This window comes from Tyto alba, unplaced genomic scaffold (genome assembly GCF_018691265.1).
Source record: "Tyto alba isolate M040663 unplaced genomic scaffold, T.alba_DEE_v4.0 Super-Scaffold_28, whole genome shotgun sequence".
NCBI classification, from domain to species: domain Eukaryota; kingdom Metazoa; phylum Chordata; class Aves; order Strigiformes; family Tytonidae; genus Tyto; species Tyto alba.
Window position 1 is genome coordinate 14,888,886 of NW_024881302.1, and position 15,642 is coordinate 14,904,527.

General features: G+C 35.7%; 1 protein-coding gene across 29 annotated transcripts in view; it reads right to left on the reverse strand.

Moving 5' to 3' along the window:
* The window catches only part of RBFOX1 (RNA binding fox-1 homolog 1), a 1,320,820-nt gene that overhangs the window by 41,704 nt on the left and 1,263,474 nt on the right, over positions 1-15,642 (reverse strand). For 25 of the 29 annotated variants that reach the window (XM_032983544.2, XM_032983541.2, XM_032983537.2 and 22 more), the window contains 2 exons: positions 9,808-9,940; positions 302-341 (listed from right to left, as the gene is read on the reverse strand). In XM_032983544.2, coding sequence (XP_032839435.2) covers positions 302-341; positions 9,808-9,940 — 173 coding nt within the window. The remainder of the gene's footprint in view (positions 1-301; positions 342-9,807; positions 9,941-15,642) is intronic. The other 4 variants (XM_042798374.1, XM_042798373.1, XM_042798376.1 and 1 more) reach the window with 1 other exon arrangement.

The window sequence follows — 15,642 nt, forward strand, 5'->3', positions numbered from 1 at the left end:
TTTATTTTTTTTCCTTTGAACTTCAGTTTTGAAGGGAGTTGCCCTTCCACACACTCGCACACATTTTTCACATCTTTTTGCATTCTCTCAGCATTTGATTGAAGAGTTAATTCAGCTCCACTGAACAATGATAGATGTAATGAACAGAAAGGTCTTCCAATGTGAGAGATATTCTTTTCAATTCTTTCTGACAGGCAAGGGATGGCAAATAGACAAAACAGAGTCAAGCTAGGCAGCAAACTTGTAAAAAGGATGACTCTGGTAATGTACAAGGACAGCATGCACATCAATGAATACTTACATAAATGTCTGCACCATAAAATCCATCCTGGTATACAACACTGCAAGGATGCACACACAAAGAAAAACATCCATATTAGTGCATTTCCACATGCAAATGCCACCAACCCCTGCACAGCTGAGGTTAGTCTTGTCACAAGAACAGAGGGAGCAGGGAAGGAAGGCACTCTTCACATTGGTTAAGGAGGTTGGTAGTAATTATCAGAAGTGAAACTGTACCAAATTCAACATCTTAAAAAGTATGCCAAATGCTTAGTCAAAGAGAGGCAAAGCACGTCAGAACTGGAAAATACTTTGGAGAACGTTTGAGGGGTGGGATGTTTCTTCTTTTTTAGGAAACCACATATTGGCAGCATTTTTTCTATAAAAAATTTCAGTGGGCCAATGCTACAATCAGTTTTAACATTTTAACAAAATGCTACCTCTTGAACTACTACTTTGTTGTCCTGGAATTATGTCAACTCTCTGAAACAAAGCATAATTGTCATTACTTAGATGGAAAACAAAACACAGCATCAGTTTATATGATGAGAGGAATGTGTGAAATAATCATACTGGTGGTATTATACCCATTGGGTCAAATCTCAATGCCTCAGTGTACACAGAGAACATACATAGGTACTGCATTGTTGGCTTGATACACATTTCTGATAGTGACAACAGGTCTGTTAAGAATGTCATGGCGTTATTCTTATAAAAAAAAAAAAAAAAAGTATTAACCTTCCTCACTTTATCATTTTACAACTTTGGCAAACATGCCAATGGTTCTGAGCTCCCCTGCAGTTTTGGTTGGATATATTACTACCTCTTATCTGCAAAAATGTAGTCTTGTTATATTGCTGTTAACAGTTTACTAAGAGACTGCTGTATTACAGCTAAGATAAATCATCAGTATAAATAGTTCAAATTTTAGATTCTAAACCCTTCAGGATAAATGACACAGTATGACAAAGATGGTTTAAATGATTACACTAAATAAAACTGGAAATACACAACAGTGGCTTACCAACTACACACATTACATAAGTCCTGCAATTTTACATTCATTTAGCAGTTCTGCAACTTAAAATGGGTATTTCCAATATCAGAATCTACACAAGCTATTTTGAGAGCTAAATATGAGAGCACACAATAGGTTTTTTACAACAATATTTTCAATTTAGGAATACCATTATCTGAGAATAATAGTTATTACCAAGTTGCTAGCCTAAGTTGTTTTGCAATTCCAACAAGAATTTTCATGTCAGAAACACAGCTGATCTATTGAGGTCAATGACCAAAACCCAGAGGGCTGAGCCGGTATGTGTCTAAGTCAGAATCACTTGAGAAAATCATAAATATGCATACATGCACACAAACCACATTTATAAAAACCATACTGATGATAAAAGTTTGCTATGGAATAATAAGGTGTGAAAACTCGGCTCTGCCTAGATTAGTGTCTTACATTTGCTTCAGTAAAGTCAGACCTTTACTCATGTATTTTTCTATTTATTATGTCTGCAGAAGAAAATATGCCAAATCTGGTCTGCATTAGTAGCTTTCTATTTACATTGTTGCGTACCTTTACTTTTGGCTTTGATTATTTTAAAACATTACATGTTTTTCTTATACTGTTTGCACGTAAGAAATAAAGCATTCCACATGACTGTGAGGTAGAAGTACACAGTTATGAACAACATGGAAGGAGTTTTATGAGATGATACACAAATAATACAAAGTCTACTGAAGATGGAGGCCCCACGACCACAACCCTCAGTTCCTCATATCCCTGTGCCACCTGTGCTGGGAAGAGGTGGAGGAGTTGGGAATGAAGGAATGAAGTTGAACCTGGAAGAAGGGGCAGAGAAGGAAGGAAGGTGTTTTAGATTCTGTCTTTGTTTCTAAACCATCCAACTGCCTCTTAATAGGCAATAAACTAAATTAATTTTCAAGTGAAGTCTGTTTTGCCTGTGATGGTAATTGGTAAGCAGTCTCCCTGTCTTTATCTCAAGCCAAGAGCTTTTCATCTTTCTCCCCCTATACTCTTGAGGAGGGGGAATGAGAGCGCAGCTGGGTGAGCATCTGGCAGCCTGCCATGGTCAACCGTCCACAGCACATTAAAACATATTACTTTCAATTATTATAAAACATTGCTATTCAGAAAAGAATGCTTCTGAGAGAATATATGTCAGAAAGGGGACCTTTTTCTCTTCCTCCTCTTGGTGATCCGTGGCTATACAGCGAAGATATCGCAAGATGAATAAGGGCCGATACTTTTTTAATTCCCAAGTGCAGCTGGCTGTAGGCTTGGATAGGTTACTTCATTCACCTAGGCCTTCCTTTTACATATAACACTTAGTCTTGCACAGACAGAAACTTACTTTGAATTCTAAATATGCAACTGCTTGACAAATATTATACCAAAGGAAGTACCCAACACTAAAATGAGACAGGAAGGCATGACCCCATCATTAAACATGTTTAGTCTTAAGATGAAGTGGCAGAATCAGGCAAATAAGTGTAACACTCCCAAGCAGGACATGCACTATGAAAAGATAACAGCTGATTTTGTCATTTCCTCCACATAGTCTTGTAGTACTATAGTGATGTTAAATACGAAACCTTCTGCTTCTTCTGAAGTTTGAAGAAAAGTAATTCCTCACACTTTCATAGATTTTTCAGATAACATATTCTCTATTCACTGTCCTTGTCATTCCTTGACTCCTATGACTGAATCTTACCAAAGGAGTCAAATGTATTTTCTAACAGCACCCTTCATCAGAAGGACAAAGTGCAAAAAACCAAGAGCTATATTTTGCTCTTGTGCTTTTCCTTCCTCCAGTATATAATTTTCGAAAGGGTAATTTTCTTAGCTTATCATCCCCTTTTCTCTCCCTATGAAGCTGTAAGCAGAGAACAGATGATAAGTCTCAAGCATGGGAAGAGAGCGAATGTATCACACATGGGCCCATCTCACCACAGCTCCTTTTACACTTTACATTCAAAAAATTGTCTTGTCAGACAGATAAACCTTGAGTTCCTTGTAAACCAACACAGGGTCTGGAAATATCCATGTTACTGAAATCTGAATTACTTCACCCAGGAATAGATGATATGTTAATGTGCAACCTGGAGGCATTAAATAAGAACAACACATTTGGAGGATTTATTCAGTTGTATTTTATGATCTTATTGTGCTAAGGAAAACTCAGACAAGAGAGAAGTCTGATTTAATAAGAAAACGTGCATCTAAATAACATCCTATGTGGCAATCATTTCCTGAAATTATTTTTCTATAAATATGTAACTATTTTCTCACCAACTATTATACATCTGCTTTGCATGCTTTTAGCTGCTTTACTTTTGTCTCCGTGTCTTATAATAATTTTTTGTAACTATATTAAGACAAACTCTTTACTAGTTTGGATTTCACCTTTATAATATCCTGGGAGGATCACATCTGTCTTCATTATCATTTTTCTATCCTCATCTTTCAAAAGGATTGGGTTGAATAATCTATTGATGACATAAGATGACAGTTCTTGACTGCAAAAACCTCAGTTCAGTAACTTCAGAGCAGCTGAGTATATATGGCCCTCAGCCATACACACAATCTGCCCAAGTTAACATAAATAACCCAAGGCAGATTAAGTGTGTGGAGTGATTGATTCAGTGTAACAAATGGGCATTACAATCATGATTTCATTAATTCCAATAGGAATAATGGTTATAGTTCACTATTTCTCCTCCATCACAACAGAAAGAAGCACCTGAGGAATGAAATTTCTCTGCTTTTTGATTTCTGGTAGGGTTGCCTTCACTGTCCTGCACATATTTTCCAGCTTTTGGTCTCAGAAAACACTTTTTATATGAAACCTTTTATACGCAGCCATAAAACAAATAAAGGAAGAGATGCAAGTACAACCTTATTTAAAATAAACCAAAGAAAAGACTAAGAATTAAAGTAACACCTTTAAACACTCTCCTAACACAACTTTCACTGTTGTAAATATGGAACTAAAACTCTTGAATGAGATTGTTTCAACTTTTTAGAGTGTTCTCTAATTCCAGGTTATTGTCTTTCCAGTTTCAACATTTTCTGCCAGGAAGAAGTTATATTATTTGCTTTGGAAAATTAATTGAGGGCATTGCTGCAGAGAACAAAGCTGGAAGACATAAGTCACTGTTTGCTGGCAAAACACCTTTTTTGTTCTAACAGTTGCACATATATACATAGCACAGAGTCCAAAGTAAAAAGAAGTTTCTGTGAGTCCAAAGACGCATTGGAAAAAAACGTAACTACTGTAGTAGATGTAATGGCTTATATTAAATATCCTTCTTTCTTATATTCAGAATAAGGTGTTGAAACCAAGGCTTCTTTTTAATTTTGAATCAGTTAGAAAGTAATACTTCAAAACAATTATTTTAACAAAGAGGAAGAGTTTCTGGCTAGTCTCTGTTACTCCTCCCCCACCCTCCCCAAATTCAAAATTTTATTTAGGGTTGGTTTTGTTTTGTTTTTTAATTTATTCTTTTCAAAGACAATTTAGTTCAGGAGATACTACTATCTCCTGTTTTCCCGGGAAAGACACCAGAAGTAGACACAGACTAAAAGCTAATTCTCTCTTAGCTTCATCAGAACTGGAAGTATTGGAGAGGAAATGTGAAGACAAAGTCATCACACACTATAGTTGTGAAGAACTTGAGGCAAATGATGCTGGAATAGTAGGGCTTCCCATTAGTTTTATTAATAGTGCTATCTACTACTACTATTTGCTCTACTACAAGATACGCGGTGACACTGGCTTTTTTGCAGCAGTATAAAGTTGGAGAGTCATATTCATGATGTCTTACTATTTGGCAAATGAATTTCAAGCATGTTGAGGTTCTAGTTGCTGCAGAGTTCAAGAGCAATTACAGGTATCAAAAACAGTTCACCTGCTTTTGGCAGTTTGCCAAAGAGAACAAAAACTGTTTCTTTCTCCTTTCCTTTTGGCAGTGTAGATACTGCCAACTGCATCTAAAATCTGTCATACGAGTACCATTACTAGTAGATTCTGCTTCTTACACCATTAGTAGGCACTTTGTTAATAACATAGATAATCCCAGAAAGACACAGGTCAAACCAAAAAGACACTGTTTTTTATATTGATGTCTTTTTTTTTTTTTAATAATTTAAAAATTAATTTGTACAAAATACTGTCTACTACCCAGAGAAAAGCCTGCAAGAAAGGTCAAAGAAGCAGTAAGCTCAAATCCTCCCACATGGAGGCTGTCCCAAGAAAGAAGGTATGAAAAGAATTTAGTCTGCTTATAAAGGTAACTGCTTTGCTCCTCAACTGAGTCACCAGTCTTGCTGTGAGGTTCCTGGAGAGCCCCCCGAGATCCACAGGCAGTAGCTGCTAGCTCCACAGCTACCTTCTCCCCTGCTGACAGGCTCGGACCCCCGTGCACCGCTCACGCCATACACAACACAACCAGCTCTTGCTTCTCTCCCTTCTGCAGCACAGTGCTGAAAGCTAAAGGTCTTCACGCAGTGTAGATCTCCAAACTCTTAAATTTCAGCATTCAGTTTTCTCACACAAATGAAGCGTTACTCTCAGTTTCAGTAGGTTTTTATGGTACATAAATAAATTATATATATGAAGTTACGAGTAAGCTGCACATTGTAGTATTTCAAGGTACTAGAAATGATACCACAGATGCTAAAAATGAAGTATCTTCCATGAGCTAATAAACAAGATGCTGTCTCAAGAAATTAGTGAAATGCCTCACTTGCAAGTAAAGGACCCATTAATTATTTAGGTAGTGCTACATATCCCATGAACACTGATTTCATTTTTAAATGACACATTTTAAAGCCTGTGTGCTGTTCTTTGATTTATAAGAAAACAATGGCCTTAAATCAACAATTTTTCTCAGACCTAGCAAAGCATGCCATATTTGCTGTTTCCCAGTAACTGTGAGGCACAGCGAAAGAGAGCTGTGCATATGAACCACACTAACTTGTTTTGCATAATGGCCACAAGATCTGGATTTCCTTACAGCACGGGACTCATTGCCATTTCTTAACTTAATTGATAAACAGTTCCTAAGAGAAGGTCACAGTCAGTATCAAACAGGACACCAGTGAACAAGAACAACTACAGATTCAAGGCAGACTGAATAGAAGAGGCTTTTGTTGCAGAGCAGGTATTCCTCAGACAGTGCTGCAGAGATGAACACTAGTAAGCAGCATGTCAGACTAGTCTAAGAAATATATGTTCTTAGCTTTACAGTTGATTTCCAAGTTTAAAGCAAAATTATTCAGTTTCAGTTCCAAAACTGAACTGTGAAGAAGATTATTTCAGATCAGTTAGTATATTTTATTTCAGTAAAAGCTTTCCAGGGTTGATGAAATAAGAGAAATTAAAAAGGTAATTTCAAACTTCAGCTTTATATTTTACACTTATATGTGGGTGTTTTTTTTAAAAAAGAAAAGTAATATTTTTCTAACTAAACATTGCTGGAATGTAATGTAAATTTATAATTAAAATTTTATCCATCATTATACAAAATAAATGTCTTTTTTATTATTATTATTAAAACTATTTTAGTATGAACCTGTTTGCTTGGCTCTAAGGCTGGGCTTCATCCTTGAGTGAAAAATGAGAAATTGCTACAAAATGAATTGTGAAAGACCATTCAAAGTTTTTTCCATTTTTCGTAACAACAAATGGTATTCTAAGTTGTTTGCTACCTTCTGTAAGTTGATTCATTCTTTGTGATCTCTTTATTATCTCTGTAATTTTCCTTGACTCCTACTCCCAGTGTGATTGAAAACCACATTCTTAGAATTTATTTTCATTGATTAAGGACTTTTTCTGATGAAAATTCATTTTTCCTGCTTTGATAGGTCAAAGTACATAATAGGTGAGCACAGAACAAAGCATAGCAAAAAGAAACTCCAAACTGTAGTATTGTATCAATAAAGTTACTAGCACAAGATCTAATACACAAGGCCGAAGAAATACTTTCAGAATAAAGCTTTATTAATCCAACTGGGGAGCAGTGCAACAGAGGTATATATTATTTCTGCACTGATCCAGGAATTACAAAAATTGGAAATTTGTTTTGTGCACTGGAAAGTAGTGCCTTGTTATAAAGCATAGGTGGATGGTGAAAATGAAACCTGACAAATATGTGAACTGAGGTCTACCTAAGTTAAGATAAAGCTTACTAACTGAAAACTTCTGCAGAATCAAATTGAGACAGAAAACATTCTGACTGGCAAGGTGAGCCCTAGATCACCAAGGGTTCATCTCAGACAGCTGGAAGTCATCAGAAGAATGAGATGCGACTTCTTAATAATGCAATGCATGACTCCCCCTGAAGTCAGCTTTAAGGATGGGTCATGAAGGTAATAGGTGAGGTCTGTCCGACCTAACTGGCAAACCAGCCTGCAGAATGTCAGAGTGCTGAGCTGACCTCTTGGAGGCCAGCTCCAAAACAATGCTGAACCCGACTGCAGTGCACAACTTCTGTATTAATGTACAACAGGTGTCCGCAGTGCTTATACAGCTAACTTACTACCTAAAGATGCTGAAAGGAAGTAGTACAATTACATGAGAATATATAAGTATTACATTTGGAAAATTAATTCTTCCTACTGAGTCACTGTACTAACTAAACCATAGAAACGTATATAACACACACAGAGAACACCCACATGTGGCCCCTTAAAGAAAATTTATGTTACCTACTGGTCTGAAAGTATTTACTCATTTTGCAAATACGAACAAAAAAAAGGTATTGTCCAATTCAAAAACTTTATCACAGATAGCTGGTATGTATTTTCTTATATAACTTTATGACTTTGTATTAAACTAAGATCATATGTTCATAACCATGAAACTGGTAATAACCCATGTTGGTACCTTGATACATATTACACACTATGTTCAAATTTAAGAATTACTTTTTAGACTAAGTATAGATGGAAAGAGTCCACTTTATATCGACAGGTACAAATACCTGGACTAACTCTAAATGAGAGTCCTGGCTACAGCTGGATAACTTTGGTGGAACACCATCCTTGTCCAAAGGTAACTCAGGTGATCTTCAAAAATCATGGTGTCTTCCTACGGTGGTAGTAATACTATTTTGCTTAGTAATTAAAATTATTTTGCTGCTTAAACTACACAAAACACTAGGAAAAAAAAATAGAATACACTTTTAAAAATAACCCAATTCTGTGGCATCATTTCTATATTAATTTTAAGAACATCTTATTTCTCTGAGGTGATAACTGCCCAATGTGAAGGAATGGTCAAAGTGCCTGTCTTAAATATCCCTGAAAATTTAGCTCAATAGCTGGCTGACTAGATTAGCAAACTCGTCTAGAAAAAGACATGTATTTTGAATATTAGAACAAAGGTTTCATGAGAAACTGTGGCAACTAGTGAAGGCCACCCATCACGTACTGTAACAAAGTAGGAGGATGGGGTCTTGTGCTGCAAGCTCCCTTACAAGGGGACATCCACATTGAGAGCAGATGAGATGCTAAAAAGGACTCTAGCGAGGGTGGAGAGAGATCACCTTCACTCAAAAGACTTGGTAAACCCCTCCTGACCCTTTCTCAGAAAGATCTGGTTGCCCTACAGAGAGGTAGTGGCACACCTACCTCAAACTTTTATGACAAAATAGTATTCTGGCCTGGGATCTGCTAAGTTTTCTGAGTTTCCGAACTTCCGGATTTCTTAATAGCTAAAAATCTTTTGACAATGTTGGGGCTTTTAAATATTATATACAGCATACAAAACCTTCCTGTGTCAGCATTTAGAGAGGTACAGGAGAAATTGTTTCTTCCTTCTTTCCCTCAAAAATATACCTAGAAATAAACAAATCTTCTGAAATAACAGAAGATTACTGAGTTCCTAGAAATTATTACTTTGAATTTCTCACCTTTGTTCTTTAGTTTATTACTTGGTTTTAGTAAATGTAGGTCACTGACAATGAAATCTTAATGTATTATTTAAGCAAATGTACTGGAAAACGGCCCTGAGAGAAGCACCCCAGATTTCTATCACGGTAAAGATGTCAACGAGAAAAACTAAACACACTGCAATAAAATAAAATAAAAAAAAGAAATACACCACTAAGCCTTCAGGTCCAGAGACAACTTTTGGTGGATTATTTGAAGAAAAAGAAGTTAACTCGATCCAACCTCCTTAATAACCAGATGTTTGCAATCATCAAAAATATATCTTTAGCTGAAACAATTTCTCTGTTCCAAAGCATTCCGTTTCTAAGAGCATTTACATAACAATATGTGACATCTGAAATGCTTAAGGCCACCAACCATGGCAGTACAAATTACAGTCATTTTTCAATACTCCGTGCAAGGTGCACCACTTCCAGCACTGGGATTGGCTGCATGTTGCCGTGGTTTCTGCGGCGAGACACGATCAGCATGCACCACACTCACAAATAACGTGTAGCCTCTGGAGATGCATGCTAAGAGGTGAGAGAGGCCGATCTCCTTACCCGCCGTAGGCTGGAATGGGGGGGGGAGGGGCTGCTGCACGAAACGTGTTGTACACCGTGCGACCTCGGCCTCTTAGATGTGCACCTCTATAAGCAGCTGCTGCCGTTGCAGCAGGGTAGGGAAATCCTGGCACTGTGAAGAAAAAAAAGAGGAATGAATGTAAAATATTCAAACCGACCCAGTCAGTGTTTTAACACAAGGGTAATGTAGCAGCATGTTTATGCTTATATTAAAGCTTGCCTGTAAATGGATGAGGGAGTTGTCAAATAAGTAAATTATTAGTCTTTTAACCAGACGCCTCATCTTTTTACCCAAAATCTTTGTATGCAATCAGGAGACAGCAAACTGGGAATTTAGATGGCAGTACCACAAGTGGCTCTCATTCACTTAGAAGACACTATTAAAAATAATGTTGACTGTTTTAGCCAATACTGCTAGCAGGAGACTCTTGAGGTCCAAGTCACCCAGTTCAGGCTCAAATTTATAATGGCAGAGACTTCCATCACATTATTGGATCAATCTTCAGAAGTCAGCCTGCTTTGAGTGGAAGGAAGATGTTCAACCAGGTGATCTCCAGAGATCTAAATTACCCAGTGATTTACCACTCAAACAGAGTTTTACTTTTGTTCAAAAGTTGATTATTTACTGGGTCTTAATTGTGGACCAAGGGAAAGAAAGACAGAGCAAGAGTTTTCTCAGATTTTGGGGGTGGACCTAGATCATAACAGTACCCAATATTCCTTCAAAGGCAAGAGTTGTATAGTTTGGAATTATCTACCTGAATTCAGATAACATTCACACCCAAAAGAAACTATTTAGACAGATAACAGAGAAATTAATGCAGACATGCTTATATTGTCATTGCAACTAATATAAACATTAATTACCATTCCATGTGAGACTTGAAATATTTTAATCAGAAATTGAACAGTAATACAGTTCTACCTAAAGGTTTTCTTTTCTGTAAAGTGTCTCTCTTCATAAACTTTTTAATTGAAAAATAAAAAACTTTCCACTTTACTTTCTCTGCCATTTTTTTAACCAATACTTCATTACTTCATTTCTCCTTTGTACATATATTGCTGACCAATGTTAAAACAGGTAGTTTTGAGTGAATTCATCAGTGAGACAGAGAAAATAAAACCCAGCTCTGTTGACACTCAGGTTACTTCAGTTGTCCTTCACTGTGTTGAATTTTTTTCAATATGTAAATAAAAAAATAAAAAAAAAAATATTGCTTAGCAAACCCCTAATATGAAGCAAACAAATTGATGTAACAATGTATAAAGCAGCAAGTTTTTGAAGTCTGAAATACAAATTGATTTCAATCCACATTTGTCTTTCATCTCTTTTAGCATTAAATTTTAAAAGAAGTTGAATTTGAAGAAGAAAATTAAAAATTCACAACTTGTAGACATTACTGGCTGAATATATGAAGGAAAATCCTGTAATTATGGTGACTTGTATGTTATTGCCTTACTACTGTGGTTTTGGGGCTTTGCATGGTCCTACTCTCACTGACAAAAAGGTTATATGGTAATTCTGCAAAGGCTTACATGTCTGTGATACAACATAAAACCATCTTATGGCAATACAAATAAATTAAAACAGTTTTAAAAAGTGCAAATAACGTATTTCTCTCTCTGTGAAAAGAATGTGTGTCACAATCAGAATGATGAATTTACAGAACTCAATATACTGTTGATAACTTTGCAATCAACTGCATTTAAGGAGCCTTAAAGAGAGTCATGGAAAAAATTTTGTTTGGTGAAAAATGAACATATATATTTGGAATTCAGATACTGTAAGTACTTCTACATATGCAACATTGAATATTGAACAGTATAAATACAGTAGTGCTAGAATCATGACCTGATGCTCAAACCATATACCTTTCGTCCTTTTCCTTTCCAAGTAAATAGTCTTGTATACAAATTAGTACAATGTACATACAAAAATGTAAAAGATAATTTTCAGTGGACTGAAGATATAAGCAAACATTACAGTAAAGAGATATACAGGCTGTGCTGTAGTTCCTCTGACAGAGTGGACTGTCTCCCCATACTAACAGATAAATAAAAGGTGCAATGCTCTAATAAAATTTCATCAATGGAAACTAGCAATAAATGAGAAAAACGTGAGGGTTGGACATCACAGCATCATTGCTCACTTCTGTCCCTTATAGAAAGTATTTGTGACTTCCACATGCTGGAGACTTCCTGTCTTGGCTTAAATTAGGTGGTGTGCACAACATGCATTTTAAATGATCACTTATCATAACTATCATCATGTCTGTTACTTCTCTAAGAGAAACAATGAAGTGGAGTAGTATTCTTCAGCATGGCAAGGAAGTGACTCTGGGACCTATGACAAAGCTCCATAATTGTGAATAATGGAGAAAATACATGAAAAGGTGGCTCTTCACACAAACTCTAATTAAGCCATCACAGAACTTTCTGCCACTGGATGTATGGATGTTAAAAATTTGAAAGTTTATATGATTGAAAAGGATGAACAGTTTCCCCACAGAGAAACAGTATAAAGACATCACCTCTGGTTTACAAAAACAACTCCAAATTGTAGAAAGCTAACAGAATGTTCAAAGAACTATATAACTACACACTAGCTCAAGTCTTCGAACTTTTCTTTAAGCATCCAGCTTGTACTCCTTTCCAAATACAGGGTACTGGACTAGATGGAGAACTAATCTAATCTGGTACGATTATCTTTGTTACGAGTATTGTTTAGCTACAGTGTCCCTGCATGAGAAATGTGACTCCTTTCTACGTAGTAGATGGTAATTTCTAGAATTAAGTTTCTCCAATAATTTGAGAGTTAATCTGTGCCTTTTTTAAAAAAAAAAAATAAAAAATCTGTAGTTAAATAAAAAGAATCTCAACAAAACAGTCCTCAGAAGAGTTTGCTTAAGCAAATGGAGTAAAATGGAGTTGAGAGTCTGGCCAGGAAAAACTGGTATCTGATATGGTGAATATTTTAAATGATAAACCTGAAGGTTGGCATTCTGTAACTAGCTTTAAAAAAACCTGTAGTCCTTAGGGACATTCTTAAACTGCCAAGATTAAGAAAAATTTCTCTGACCTAAAAGCCACTGACAAAAAAATAACAAAGCCTGACAACCTTTGAGCAGTTTGGACAACTTCACTTACATGTGCATCTGTAGTTCTCTATGGAGTGACAGAAAACACACTTTCATAAGAAAAAGGGAAACAGTGGTAAAGAAAACCAAACCAATCCAAAAAACTCTAAGCCCAAGCAATAAGGTATCTAATAATATTGTGGGCTTGTAATACATGGTTTGGAAACTCCTGCTCCAAGATCTTTTTCAGCAATCAATTTGTTGTAATTAACATCTATGTTTGACAATATTTAAAGCACTTGTCTTCTTTCAGTGAAACACTCAGGGTCCTAGATAACCTTTCTGCTGTAAAAAGTACCATTTGAAATTAACTCACGATTCCTCCATACAGCCATATGCCTTATATGTGTGAAGAATGGACACTTCTCTTGATTTCCAGACAAAATGAGTAAATATAGGTCTAGTGAAAACAAACTGGAAAAGTGCAGAACTTGTACGAGAGACACTAAGGATATACCTCTGTGAAAGCATGAACTCCTAATGTGGTTTGTGAAGATATTTTTCCCTTGAATTGTACCATTCAATCCAGCTTTCACACAGACATATTAAAAAATAAATTTTGTAATAATTGAGCATTTATCCTAAATACTCTTTATTCTTCATGGTGGTCACAACTTTGGAAAGAATTACAGAAAGGGCCACTGACCTGAAATCTTTGACAGTGAATGGTTCTATACACAGAAATGTCACTGGAAAAGCAGAGTTCCCCCATCAATGAATGGCTAATAAAGAACATGAAATATTTTTAAAAAAGTAATATTACATTTTCAAGAGAAAGAAGACTTTCCCTTATGAAAGGGGAGAAAAAGGTAGAAGACAAAGTTAAGAAGGAAGAGTCACTTAGCCTATATATACCAAATCCAGAACCCATAATGCAGGCTCAGTATTCATGGGAGATGCTAAGGCAAGGCAATAATTTCTACCATTTTCAAAGGATCCGCAACACAAAGTATGTGTTAGAATGAAAAGCCTGAAGTAATGTGATTGTTTTGCTATGCTTGCCTCACATTTTCTCCTTAATAAAATCATGAAGCATAAAATGTCTAAAGCAAAGACAAACTTTAAAAAAGCTTGTAGAAGCAATTAGCAGAAGGTAGAGCAGTGATTTGGAGTTCTATCAGGAAGAGAATTAGACATGATGGAATCTAAGCCTGAGAAATACAGAATACAGAGTGGCATTGCAAGGTCTTACAATAAGTGAGGTCTAGCAGTAGAGTTTATATATAACAGAATTATATCCATCCCCCCAAAATTTATTTGGGTCAGTCTGAAAATCAGAGTATCGAAAACATGCCTTCTATTTCCAGGCAGTAATATTAAAAGATTAAGATTAGAGGTAAAATAATCAACAGGATCGTGTCACCCTAGAATTGAGTTCAGCAAAAAAAAGCAGCTCTGCTACTTCAGTTCAGTTGAGAAATCAGATGGTTAGGAACATGTAATAACCACAGAATTTATTTTGCTACCAACTTTTTAATATCCTCACCCCAAAATAACCAGCAGAAGTGGCACCATTAGAACACAACTGAAGAATGAACTTCATAAAAACAATTTTATGAAAAGGGCTCTCCCATCAGGAAGCATTAAGTGCTATTAACTGGCCCCAAAATTAACAAATGTACCAGCCAGGAGGGGTAAAGATTTTAATGGCTTACAGTTTGTAGGTCAACCTTCCTTGGCACCTCAGTGCCAAACTGCTGAAACTCAGTCACTGAAAATGCTACTATAATGGGGTTGAAAATGTGTCTGACTCACAGCAGGCAAGCATCTGAGTCCAATTCTAAGCAGAAGAACCTTAATTTTATCAGAGCAATTTGATGACTGGAATTCTTCTGATCTGTGATAAAGGCAGGTTTCTCCAACTACACATTGATGATATGAGCTGATAATATGAAGTTAAATAAAAAAAAGACAGACCTTTCTAAGGACTATATATAGTTAAATATCAAAACAAAGAAACAGTTTATGTTCTCATCTAATAGCCACATCAGTTCTATAGTGATTCATTCGGGTATTCAAATATGAGACTACAACAGCAAAAACAAAAAATCAGTTCCTACAGTGCATTTTTACTTTTTTAAATTAAAAAAGAAGAGTGAAAACAATATACCTTGGAAATGCTTGGCTTCGCTTAATAAAATTATCCAAAAGTATACAAATTATCTTATACTACAGCCTAAACAAAAATTTTTTAGGAACATTTTGTTGGTAAGATTCCTTCTTTAAACATATTTACTCTATTTTTATATCTAAGAGCATAACATTTTTTTTTTAAAAATGTACTATTACAATGAATATTGTCCAAAAAGTTCTCTCTTCTGGATACATTTTGTAAACATGGAAAGATTGTCAGGCTACCTCCTTCATCAAACTTCAGCTTAGATCTCAAACATGAAATTTGATCAGCAAATTGCAACATGTAAGCAAATAAAAAGCCCTTTGGAATTAACAGGATTCACATTAGTGTATCAGTAAAATTCAGCTAACTAATAATTTTATATAGAAAACAAACACGAGCATGAGAAAAGAAGAGAGAGCTAATCTCTGTGTTCACAGATGAAATTTAATCAAATCCTTATTTCTCCAAAAGATGCAATATAAGCATTGGTTTTATTAATTTTTTATTAAATTAACGTGACAGGTACGTACACTTTCTAGGCACCATATCTCAACATAT